The sequence below is a fragment of the Sander lucioperca genome, chromosome 11, assembly GCF_008315115.2.
Source record: "Sander lucioperca isolate FBNREF2018 chromosome 11, SLUC_FBN_1.2, whole genome shotgun sequence".
Taxonomy (NCBI): Eukaryota; Metazoa; Chordata; class Actinopteri; order Perciformes; family Percidae; genus Sander; species Sander lucioperca.
The window spans coordinates 22,295,590-22,308,509 of NC_050183.1; the positions used below are offsets into that span (position 1 = coordinate 22,295,590).

Below are 12,920 nucleotides of genomic sequence, written 5' to 3' on the forward strand. Positions count from 1 at the left end.
ACAAGATAAAATTATCTCGAAGAATTGTGCAAAAAATAAGTAAATAAGACAAGAGTATCTGACATATTCAATTGCAATTTCTTCGTACTTTGTGAAACCCATGAATATTGAAACATTTTGGTCTGCACACAGCTTCATTATAGCTGGTATGCTTAATTAGCATGAATGAATGGCACGCAGCCCCCAAAAGCTCCTGGTTTGACTGGATTCTTTGTAAAGTTGAGGAAGTGCAGGTATGGCACCAAACATAAAGAGGTGTGAATGCTTAAACTCTTTGTTAACCTTGTGATAATAATGCAATAGTTTGTAGATTCCCACAGGGAAAGTATTTTTGCATTCAGCTTCTTTTTTGTAGATGTAATCCTAGAGTGTTGATAACAAAAGGAATCTGCTCAGCAACACCTGGAACAAAAATCTCTCTCTATAAAGGAACTCTGCCAATACTCTTCCTCAGGAGATGGTTTTCCGTTATTGGATCCAAATCTTCTGCATTCCTCCTGATCTAACCTCACTGTCTCTGCTTCTTTCTCCCTACAGAGGATTTTCAACTCGTTTGTGTATACTGAGAAGACATCAAACGGAGAGACAGAAGTGCAGCAGGTGAGTAACAGGCTTCTCCTTCTCTCTCTCTCTCTCTCTCTCTCTGTGTGTCTGTGTGTGTACCTGCATGCTTGGATGGCACCATAGATTGTGTCTGTTTCGGTGTATTGTTCAATACAGCAGCAATGAACAGACACACTAGCACATACACTCGCCATCAGAGGAAAAAGAGGGTTTATTAAAATTCTGCGGCTGCTGTCTCATTGTCTTTGAAGTTCTCTGTCTGTTTTTCCACAAGTCTGTGAGCTGTCTGTCTCCCTCCCTCTGTTCACAATATGAGTGCAGAGCTGCAGTAAGACAGAATAAGAAGGCTTGAGGGAGAGAAGGGCATATTTTTGATGAACTTAAATCCACAAGTCAAAATGTATGTGAGCCATTTTAGTCCCATATTGGAAAAAAAATCTTTCGATTATCTGGCGTCCAGCATCTAGTCAAACATGATTGTATGCAGGCATTGTGTGTGTGTGTGTGTGTGTGTGTGTGTGCACTCATGCGTCAAAGACGAAGAGCGGCGGTAAACACCAGACTGGTAAACAGCCACCAGCAAGAACAGACAGGTGGATGTTTGTTTGCATTTCTCCTGTGACTATGTTTCTGTGTGTTTATCAGGGTATCCATCTGTGTGAAATATATAATACCTCTCACCTTGCAGCTATTTACTATTCCAGAGGCGGCTCCAAATTGGCCTTGAGGCATTGCTGTTTCTTTTCAATAGTGGCGTAGCCTTTTCCTTCGTAACTTGCACAGAAATAGAATTTATATACAACCCCTAGTATTTCCACGCTATAGAGAGTTCATCGTGATAATCATAACCTGTTTTGCAAGTCTCTCTTAGGTCTAAACACATTTCCATTTACAGAACCCTCAGCTACAATACTTCTTAGGTTTTGAATTGATATCACATGGATTAAGTGTAGAGCACTGACTTCACGCCCTTGTTGGAATAGACTTATTTTCGTAACAACACGCTGTTGGATGCTGTCCTCCTCTCCTACTTCAATGCCTAACAAATCTCTCTCTCTCTCTCTCTCTCTCTCTCTCTCTCTCTCTCTCTCTCTCCCTCTCCCTGACCCTGTCTTTCACTGGTTGAAGCCTGAAAATATTGTAAACAAATTAATAACTAATTCCACTGGTCGGACTGTTCAGCTCTGTTTCAGACTGATACCTCCAGTTCAGGCTGGTCCTCATCCTCAACACGTGCCTTTTTCAGTCGCGGAAAATACTTTTCAATACTCATCTGGATTGAAGCAGCAAACATTCAGTGTAAGAGTAAAAAAATTACGTAACATTATTTATAATACGTTTATTTGATTCAGAGCTGCTACATAGTGTTTTGACCTCGACAACCCAACTGCATTTTACCGCAAACTTGCGACTAGTTAACTTTCTAAAGCAGGCACAATCGCTTGTTTGCTAAGAGTCGGGTCGGGACTCCAACATTAACACACAACATTGTATTCAGAATATAAAATATTTTTATAGCACTTTTTAATGTGAGATTGTATAAAGGTGTTCACAAGATAGATACCAGCCTTTCGTGAACTTGTGAATTTCGCCAGCCGTCTTCTCTCCTTTATGGAGACAGACACTGTGTGCACGGTGGGAGGGGCTGTGTGTGTGTGTGTGTGTGTGTGTGTGTGTGTGTGTGTGTGTGAGAGAGACGAAAGTGGCAGAGAGATGGAGGAGAGCAGGGAAAGGAAATGCAGCTGAACGTGTTTTAAATAGCGTAAAAAAAAAACCGAAACGCAATGTGCGGCGGCTGGTGTTGATAATGTGGCGCACCGCCACACATTAGTCTATGTGTGGGAAACACTGGTGGCCATACATTCTAGCTGCAATCCCCCTGAGGCAGATTCCAACTAATTCAGATGACAGCTCTGGCATAGTTGGCTTGCGTGTTCTCTCTGGGCAGAGGGGCTGTGTCCATGAGCCAAAGTGAGACTCAATTAGCAGTGGGTCTGCAGAAGAAGAGAGAGCAAGGAGCGACGGCAAGGAGACAAGTTTCTCCTCTGGAAATTCATTATTTAGAGAGAAAAGCAGATATCTGTCCCTCTCTAATGACACGAGCTCTCCCTCACTCTGTCTTTGTCATTGAGTCTGTTCCTGTCTATTCTATCCTTTTACTCTTTGACGTGCTGTCAGTGAATATCATGAATTGAAACTGCTTGATGCTGTTGTATGTTATAATGCTGGTCCCACATTCACATGCATGCAATGCTTTGGCTTAGCAATGGGTTGTTTTAACAAAGTAATATCCATGAGTTCTATGAGTTAAAATAAAGATATGAATAAAGATCAGGCTTTATACAGCCAATGCAATCCATGAAAATCCATAATCCAATCAAAAAAAGAAATCATGAGCTACCTACTGACTGAATTATTTATTATGGAGAATTAAACTGCTGTTGTAGCCAGGTCAATCCTGTGAAAGATCATTTTAATCTAAGTGAGGCCTTTTCCTGGTTATATATATATATATATATATATATATATATATATAAACAAATCACTTTTTTACATAGATTCTAAAAGTTAATATGAAGATCTCAAACTAAGGCTTGTAGATCAATACCTCGGAAAAGTGGATACAAATGTTAAAGGTTTTTTTGTTGTTTTTTAGGAGTACTACACTTAGCTGTATTTACATCCTAATAGGATTGGATGTACCCACATTAGGAGTGCTACAGTATATCAGTTCAGTATACGACTCTATGTTTATGTGTGTGGGAGTGTTACGGCTATCAGTCACAGCCCAGGTAGATGCAGTCTTCACAAGGTGACATTTAAGAAATGGAAGGAAAAGGACAACCAAAAATGGTTCCATTCAAGTGAGAAATGAGATTTTGATTATTTCACCATTTCTTTGTCAGGTCTACACTGCTGACATGTTATCTGTTTACTGCATTTACTCCTTTCTTCGACGATATCAGTTAGGGGCGTAAGAAACTAAATATATCTCACTTTTTCTTGGTATATAAAAGTAAATTTAAAAGTAAATTTAAACAAACAATTCACAGCATCAGCCTGATATCAAATTAACAGTTAATTCATCTTGTTGTAAGACATGTTTTGTGAGTTAATTCCAGAAAATAGCAGTGTCTGGGTCTTATATTGGTATCACTAAGATCATTGTCTTTTATTCTATTCTTATTCTTCTATTGTAAACTGACACAGCTTTTCATAACAGACTTGTGAGCAGGAGTTTTTTTCCCCCATTTTAGCATTGAAAGACATTTCAAATCATGCTAAAATGTTCACATCACCTTCGGTAGGGCGAACAAAGAAGCAGTGTGCTATGTATAACAAAACTTTCAATTGAAACAATGTGTCCCCTTCTCACCAGTGAAAATGCACTAATTCAATAACAAAATTAGTTAATCCAAGGAGAAGCGGGACATGTGCAGTCAAGTTTCCACTGTGCAGTTTATTAGTTCTGCAGAACTCAACTAGCATCCCTGTTATACTCCCTATATTAACCTCATCCCAAACTAAGTCCTGGTCTTGCCATAAACACCAGTAACTGTGGTTGAAGGCTGCCTGGCTAACCTTAAAATTTCCAGGACAAGACGTCGGGGTGAGCCGCTCTATTCACTGCAGTTCTGTGGCTGAACCAACCCCACTGGGTGCTGTAAACTCTAAAAGCCGGTTGGATGGGTCGGAGAGAGGAGCCCTGTGTTTTGGAGTGTGTGGTTAATCTGCAGAGCACAGGTTTGCTTTGGTTGCACTGTGGCAGACTGTAACTTAAGCTTTAACTTGCACGGCTCGATGTGTCTGGTTTCTCTTAAGTCACTCTGTTAAAAGTCCAGTCTTACTTTCGCTCTCCCCCCCCCCTCCACCCCCCAGCTATGGAAACACTCCTCAGCTGAACACTGGCCCATTTCCCCCTTTTTAATACAAAGTCCACTGCAGCTAATTGCCATGCTGCTATGCATGGACAGTACTGTGTGTGGGGGAGTACCACATTTTGTGTGTTTAACTTTATGTCCGTGTGTGAGAGCGCACATGTTAGTGTCTTGGTGTGTGTGTGTGGGTGTGTTCCTTGTGGTTGAGCAGGAGTAATTCTGGGCTGCACCTCAGGCCCCTGTTAAACCACTAATAGGAATAGCGGCCGGCTGATTAGGTGTACAAGCGGTCAGTGGGTCGCGGTACATTTCCCTGTTCCTGGCTTGAATCGCAGCCCTTTTGCAGGCACCGGTAATTATGGGATGTGAACAAAGGGGCTCCAGTTACTGTGGAAATAAGCCTTTCTCTGTATTCAAAACGGCTGAGAAGGTAACTTACAATTGCTTTGGAAAGTATTTAGACCACCATTTTTTGTGGTGTTATTGTTGCCACCAATGTGCACATACCCCTTAATGAGATTTTTTGCAATTAATCTGAAATCTAAATTAAAAAAACTTAATTTACACAGGTATTCTGACACTTTGTACAACTCTCTGAATTCCTTTCAGGTGCATCCCTTATCCTTTAACCAACCGTGAGGTCTTTAGAAGTTTATTAGACCCCGCTGGTCAAATTCAGTTAGTGGTCATGATTCTGCCAACTCACATTATAGTACGAGTATTTTGGCCCTTTTGATTTACTAGCAAAGGCTTAGTATATATTTTTTCAAAGTTCAAACAAAAGAATTTGGTTTATACCCCAAAAAACATTGAAACAAGCCAATTTTTTTTAAATTTAACAAATGGCCTCTGGACCAACTGGATGGCCGTCATTGCCATTCAGAGAGCCACACTGCTAGCATGGCTTAAAAAGACAGCTTGAGAGAGAAGTTCAAACTGCCGGCTTTCTCACCTGCGCACTTGTTGGATTTTTGTTTCGGAAACTTTGTCGGACGCAACCCCCCATTTCCAGTTGATGCCAACTGAAGCTTTTAGGTTACATTAAGCTGAAACAGATTAGATACCATAGACAAGAGTTTGACCAAAGGTATTGTGAAAAAGATAAAGTACAGTAGCAAAGAAGCTGGATTCACATTCCCTCGTGCCAGGAAGAAACAAAGCATCACCAGCAGTCCCCTTAGGAAGGAGCCTAAAACACAGTTAATCTAGTGAACATACACATGAAGAGCACAGGAGTAAAAGTAAAAAAACTATAATACATTTAGAACAACAACAGTTAGAACAACAGTAAATGAACATGGTTTTTTTAATATGTTGTGTTAGCAACACATTAGCCTCAGAAAGCTAGTATAATGGCTATCTTGGTTAACCGTAAACTGGTCACAGATAAACTAAATGAGCAAATCACAAAACAGCTATTATAAAATTAGTATCTACAGAGAATGTTTCCTGCACAGACATTTGGGGAGTAGATAAAAGATGATTGGTAATATTTGCTTAGTCACAATTAACAAAACGGTGGATATAACAATGTCAGTTAAGATGCAGAAGTTAAATAAATCAGATTTCTGTGTTTATCAAGTATTGTACTAAAGCGTATCAAAACATTACATCCCAACAACTCCATGCTCACCACATCAATCAAAGCTCTTACATTTTTCACAGATTTTAGATGGGAAGGTAATCTAAAAGTAACTGGCTCTAACTAGAAATTAGTTCTTTAGCAGATTGTGAGTAAACTCAGTGGATCAAGCTTTCAAATGCAGTGGATAATCTGTAACAGATTACATGCATGTGATGTTTCAGATTAAGTGGATGCGAGTTCCTCACAATTCCCCGTAACATCCTTTCAAGGCAAAAGAAAGCAAGAACAGGAATCTGTTATAAAGAGGTGGTGGTGCGCTTGTTATTAATATCCACCCCCCAGGAGGCGGCTGCAGAGCTGGTTATTAGTTTTCCCAAAGGAGCTGGAACCCCATTTTTAAAAGCGCACTGTGAGATGTGTGCTCAACCAGAACCCAGTCCTCCACAGGAACAAAAACAAAGTATAATATATGCAAGTCCAGGGGCCTTCATTAAGGCCCCCAGTAACCACTGACTGAATTGGCTGTTTTGCATTTGTTTTAAAACACAATTTTACATAAATGCACTGCGAAAGATAGCAGGTACATTCACATAAGAGCTGGAACTTTATAACCCAAAACCTCTTTTATGCACTTGTTTTATGCATGTTCTTTTCCACAAATATTTACAATGCCTCTGCTCCCAACTTTCAACTTCTGAATTGTCCCAATGTTGTCTTATAGGGTGGATTTTCTTATTAAATGATGAAGGGTGTGCTGTGTGGGAATTGTTTTTTGTTCTCCAGCCTCAGACATCCATCATTCGGCTCTGCTTTTAACAGTGATGGATTTCACACTTAGTTCAGCCTGAGTTCTGGGCATCTTTGATATTGCTTAGCTTTATTTGAGATGATTGAATTGTGTTTGTGTACGCATGGATGTTCAGAACTGACGTGTGTGTGTGTGTGTGTGTGTGTGTGTGTGTGTGTGTGTGTGTGTGTGTGTGTGTAAACATTTGTCAATCTCGCAGGGATAACATTAAGGTGTTGTTGGTTGACGTTTGCAGAGTTAAAATTCTGGCATCCTGAGGACAGAGACAGCACTGTGTGCTTTGAATCAATGCACAATTCTAGCATTACCTTTTTAAAGATCCATCACGTCATCGTTGCAGAAAGAGGGCTACATTTAAAACTTTTTTTTAAAACTATATTTAAAACTTTAAGAAATAGAAGAAAGCAGAGGTCACAGTAAGAGGAAGCTTGTTTAAGAACAAAGCAGCAAAAGATAGAGAGAAGCAGATGCACTGCAAGCAACCAGCAAAGAAAATGCATTGAGATTTATGAAAAAAAAAAATGGAGAAAAATAGTGGGAGAGAAAAATAGTAAGTAAGCAGCAAATAAGATTAAGTGAAGGCAAAAGAGAAAAGGCTGCTCTAGGTCAGTTTCTTTATTCAGCTGTATTTAAATGCATATAGCCCACTATAATGAGTTAACAGGGGAGGGGAGAAGGGAAATAACAGATGAATAGAAATGCTTGAAAGTAAACTGTTCTGACCTGCAGTTAAATACACAGTTCAAATATTGTAACACAGGCGTGCATGCATGCGTTGTCTTTTTGCTACCTTAGGCTTTAGTTTGGCAGGTTTTAGGCAGGCTAAGGACTACATAATATCCCATCTAGTCTTTCAGGTAAAAAATGGATTTAAGGAAGCAAGAGATTAGGTGTCTCCACTAATCACAGTCTTGTTGATGTATCTGTGTTTCCCTTGTGCAGTTGGCCAAAAAGATCCGAGAAAAGTTTAACCGCTACCTGGATGTGGTGAACCGGAACAAACAGGTGGTGGAGGCCTCGTACACCGCTCACCTCACCTCTCCGCTCACTGCGATACAGGACTGCTGCTCCATACCTGCATCTATGATGGAGTGAGTAACACACACACACACACACACACACACACACACACACACACACACACACACAGACACAGACACACATTCACTCTTTCCTCTTTGTCTTTGTCTCTCTCATAACACTCGCACACAAATCTCAGCAGGAGGTTCATTCATTGTGTGTAAACTTACCTCCTACTGTTAGCACCTGCACTCTGTTCTCTATACATTGCTTTATGCTTCAACCACACACACACACACACACACACACACACACAAATCCTCATCTCTTCCTTGTTTAACCCATTTATGATCATCTTTGAATGACATCACATCATTTGCAGCCTTGAGCAGTACTGGCGCACTCTGATACTTGGCAGCCTTTTTAAACTAGCCTTATTTCAGAACCTATTCAGGCAGTTAGTAGTTGTGCCAGTTGTTGCTTCAACTGCAGTGTACCTTGACATTAAAATGTGTTATGGTAATTGGAGCTAGGGATTCAGGGAGATACTGAGTTTTTAAACGGGTAATGGAAGTTTTTGGAAAACCTGGAGGTTTAACGGCTGTGTTTGCATCAACTTATATTCCGTACATTTTTTATTTAATCTTGATATTTAAAAAATTCTAAACCTTGCAACACAAATGGCAATGTTATTGATGACAAAGTGACACAAATTTGATTTTAGTATATTATCTTCATTGTGTTTCTTAATATAGTCATGGGGCTTTGTGGAAAGGGTGCCCACATGACAAAAGTGTATTTTGAAACTGGGTGTGAGACCAAATGTGTCATCTTTTAAGTCCGCTACTGAGAGAGTTTAAAAATGCCCCAGGCCACAGTGTAGACCCAGCTTTTCAGCCAATCACCAACTCCAGCAGGCAAAAACACAGTTCAAAGCTGAGAGCTGCTTTCAGTTCTAATCTACAGAGCAGCAGCTGTCTCTACCCATCATCCTCTCTCTCTCTCTCTCTCTCTCTCTCTCTCTCTCTCTCTCTCTCTCTCTCTCTCTCTCTCTCTCCATTTCTGTCTATCTCCCTCCCCTTTATCAGCCGATGTAACCAGTTATTGCTCTCTGAAGTTTTCGTGCTGCAGACTTCACAGGCTGCAAGGTCGCCTGTCCTTTCTTCAGTCTTGCAGCGAGGAGACCGCCTGGCTCAGAGCCACTGGCCATCTGTAGTCAAACCATGCACAAGACATACTGTACATACATTCAACAGTTGTTCACACGCAGACATGTTGTATTTATGTCCCGACTCGTGCACCCATGTCCAAAATCATAGATTTACAGCTCTGAGAGACCGTTTGAGGCAGAAATTGCTGAGAAAAAGATGATATAAGACCCGGGTAGGAAGGATGGACTGATGCGGGGGTGGTGTTGTGGTGGGATGGACATACCAAACTAAAGCTGAGTCTGACAGATCCCTGAACTTCAAAGGATCTTCCTCAGGGGAGGAAAAATGCACACAGCTCGCTGGCTTTAATTTTTTGGTTTATGCAAGTTTGTGAGATACTTTAAGGAACAGTATGCGGAATAATTGTGCTCTCTCTTCTGAGCGCTCTGCATCAGGAAGCAGCTGAAGAACCAAGCACCTCTTAGGTTAGTTTAGGCTTTGATATGTCCCTTCAGTATGTCTAAAACTGACGGGAACTGTAGTTTTTGAATGCTAACAAAATCCTTGTTCATAAAATGGTTAGTAAATCCATACCAATAATTTTGGGGGCTTCATCTGCATCTGTGAAAATGTTGGCTGATACGCAACAAGAACTTACAGAAATGACAAATGTATGCTTAAATAATTTAGAGACTGGTACTTAATTTGTCCACCAGAGAGAACTGAAAGTTTATTTGTTGTTGTTGTTGTTGTTGTTGTTTACATGTCCTGGTCACAAATCTTAAATTAATTTAAGAGATCTTTATCAAAGATGTTTGTGTATGTCATGTTTTTATGAAAAACATATTATTGGCTGATATACTGTTTGATTATTGTAACTCAAAAACAGATATTGGTATAAGCCAAAAATCCAGGATCAGTGGGACTCTAATGATTAATATTAATAAACATTGTTTGCAAATAGTTCAAGTTCAAGTACTATACAGCAGTGCCGCTCAACTATTTACTTAAAAAAATGGCTGCCTAGTAGTTAAGGGCCCGGCCATGCCGCAATCTCCCTGGTTCGCATCCAACCAGGAAAGGTTGTCGCATCTCGCTTAATTAAGGCATAAAATGCAAAAGAGAAATATTTTTTTAAAGAACAAGAAAAGAAAAAGAAGTCAGAAAGAAAAAGTAATTTCATGTTCCTGGTTGAAAAGGATCTATGCCAAAACCAGGACAGGAATTCTGCTCTACGTAGTCTACCTCAGAGTGTCCTTTATTAGTCTCAGGCATCAGCTGCTTCTGGGGGTCTCAGTCAGGTCAGCCAGTTTAGAGGGGGATCAGGTGGTTCACAGAGTGTTCATGTCTGTTAGCCGTCAAGCTAGCAGGCTATCATTTCACAGGGAGGCTACCAAGGGCAGTGCTTAGTACCCAGTGGTATGCTTTAATCACAGCTGGGTCTCAACGACAGACTGTACCTGAAAATAGAAAATGTATGTGACTTGTAGAGTGTGTGTGTCTGTGCGTGTCCGTTTATATTTTTAACATGCAATCTCCAGTTGCTCATTTCAACAGTTCCACTGCTATGTAGTTGTAAAAGTGAGAAGTGTGCTTGGGAGCAGCCCAGGTGGAATTTAATGGTCTCATTTCACTAGTAGTTCTAGAGGAGATAAGCTGCAAATGGACTGTGCAAGGAAAATGCTATATGTCTCACCAAAATAAAAGAAGAGGGAAAGTTAACATGACAAGGTCTCCCTAAAGCTGGCCGGGCCATTCAAGCTCCCTGCAGGCATCGCAGTGGTGAAGTTTGGCGATTTTGAGGTAATGATGGTGCTAGATGAAAAGTTAAGGCACCAAAGTAACTACAATTTATCCCGAGGGATACATGAATGTTTTGTTCCAAAATTCACGGCAATCCATCCATCCATTTAAAGTGCTCATATTATGCTCATTTTCATATTATGCTCATTTTCATATTATGCTCGTAAGTGCCTTTGGGTGGACTTTGGGCTTTTTGACCTGTAAACCTATAACGTGCACAAAAAGATATATAACACAATAAAGGAAAGGGGAAAAGCCAAAAAGCATAATATGAGCACTTTAACTCATAACTCACTTCATGGTGCCAATTCATGTTAAGTCTATGCCCATTACTACCTCTATTACTGTGTCTAATACAATTTAAAGAAATACTTTTTGCAACCCTGCTCCTATCTGTGACAAATACTGATCTTTCCCATAAATCAGGCTTTCACTTTTCAATACAATAGGCATAAGATATGCAACTTCTGTGTCCTTATATTGTACATTTAGATATAGTGTTTTTTTATTGTCTTTTAAAAAATAAAAAGTTTCAGAAAGCTTTCTCATACTACAGTATATGTTTGAGACAACTGAGATGTGCGTTGTGCAAAAGGATCTCTAACTCATTTCACAAAACAGATGTGTATATATAATTTATACATTGCAGGTTTTTCAACTACAATAATTGTACGCATATTGGTTTGCACACCTGCTTTTGCTACGTCCCATTTGACAAAGTCACTAGCATGGGTCTGGGTTGCTAAAGAGAAAACAACCAAATGCCTAACATTATATCATCATATCAAATGAGGGATGATATTGCAGAATTTCCAGTACCCTCACTCATAAATTAAACATAAAGACACCATAGTGCTAATACAGAGCTCCTGTTTCTTAAGAGGAATTCTCACCATCTGTTCTATCGGCAGATTTACAGTCCAGATCAAGAGCATACATGGCAACTACTCAAGAGTTCCAGCTTCAGATCAAGTTGATCTTCTGATTGCTCAGTCAGCACAATGAGTATACCTCTGTTTGCACATCAGAGAAGGAGATGGCAAAATACCAGGCAGGTTAGGAGGGGGTTTGTTTAAGTGACCTCAACAGGTGTAAATATTTTTTCTCTCTCTCCGCATGCCCCTGTTAATGTCAACCTCTTCCTCTTTCCTTCTCTTCTTTGTTCCTCCGTCCTTTCCTCCCATACACTTTTCGTTTATTTATTCTTCCTTCTAGTCTCTGTTTTCCCTTCTTGATATACTCCCCTCCTCTTTATCTTCCTTCCAATACTTCCCTTTTTTATTTCCTTCCTCCCCTCCCCTGTTGATATTCACAAATAGTAAGGACAGATTAAGCAGGGAGGGAGGTCTTTGGGTCCCCATTATGTGGCCTGTCTCCAGTACTTGCACACCCATTCAGACTTACATCTAAACGATTGCAGTCATCATATTGCTAAATAACCTGAGTGATTTTGAAAAGTTAATAGAACAAAAGGAGCGCATTCTCCAGTCCACCCCTTAAGGCGCTGACACACCAACCCGATTATCGACCGCCGGACAGTCTGGCGAGGTCGGTGACTCGAGTCTGTTTGGTGTGTTCTGTGCCGTCGTCAGTCGGAGGAGCCGTCAGCTTTAATTTGGGCCGATTTGACATGTTGAATCGGCCAGTGGGCAGTCAGAATCAATGACCAATCTGATTGGTGGAGTGCTAGCCCTTGACTAGCGAATCAGTGCACTTATGTCGAAACACTTACCGGAAATGACGAGCGGGATGAGCGTGACGAACGCCTTTCAAAGTCTTAGTCGTATGGCCTATTTCTCGCTTAAAATGTTTTCAGAAACACGTTTCAGTGAACTATTTTCATAAAATACGAGATCGTATTCCGAATCAGCCGCCATTATGGTCGGCTTTGAAATTCGGGAGAAGCCAGACCCACGTGACACGTTCGTCATTTCCGGTTTTCATTTTTTGGGCGACAATACAGATTAACGCTGCCTGCTGTTATAGAGACGTATTACGTCTCGTGCACGCGCAGAACGTACGCTCAAGTCGGCGTCGCTTCGGTGTGTTCCGAGGGACTTTTTGGACCGACGGGAGCCAAATGATCTGTCTGACGGCCTTTTCTGCCGACA

The 12,920-nt window shown here is 40.7% G+C and overlaps 1 protein-coding gene across 2 annotated transcripts in view; it reads left to right on the top strand.

Moving 5' to 3' along the window:
• cachd1 (cache domain containing 1) overlaps window positions 1–12,920 on the top strand; it is a 102,786-nt gene that overhangs the window by 40,841 nt on the left and 49,025 nt on the right. For both annotated transcript variants that reach the window (XR_004898695.1, XM_031283816.2), the window contains exons 2-3: window positions 538–600; window positions 7,778–7,926. Coding sequence is in view for 1 of the 2 variants with exons in the window: in XM_031283816.2 (XP_031139676.1) it covers window positions 538–600; window positions 7,778–7,926 (212 nt within the window). In the remaining variant the exon portion in view is untranslated. The remainder of the gene's footprint in view (window positions 1–537; window positions 601–7,777; window positions 7,927–12,920) is intronic.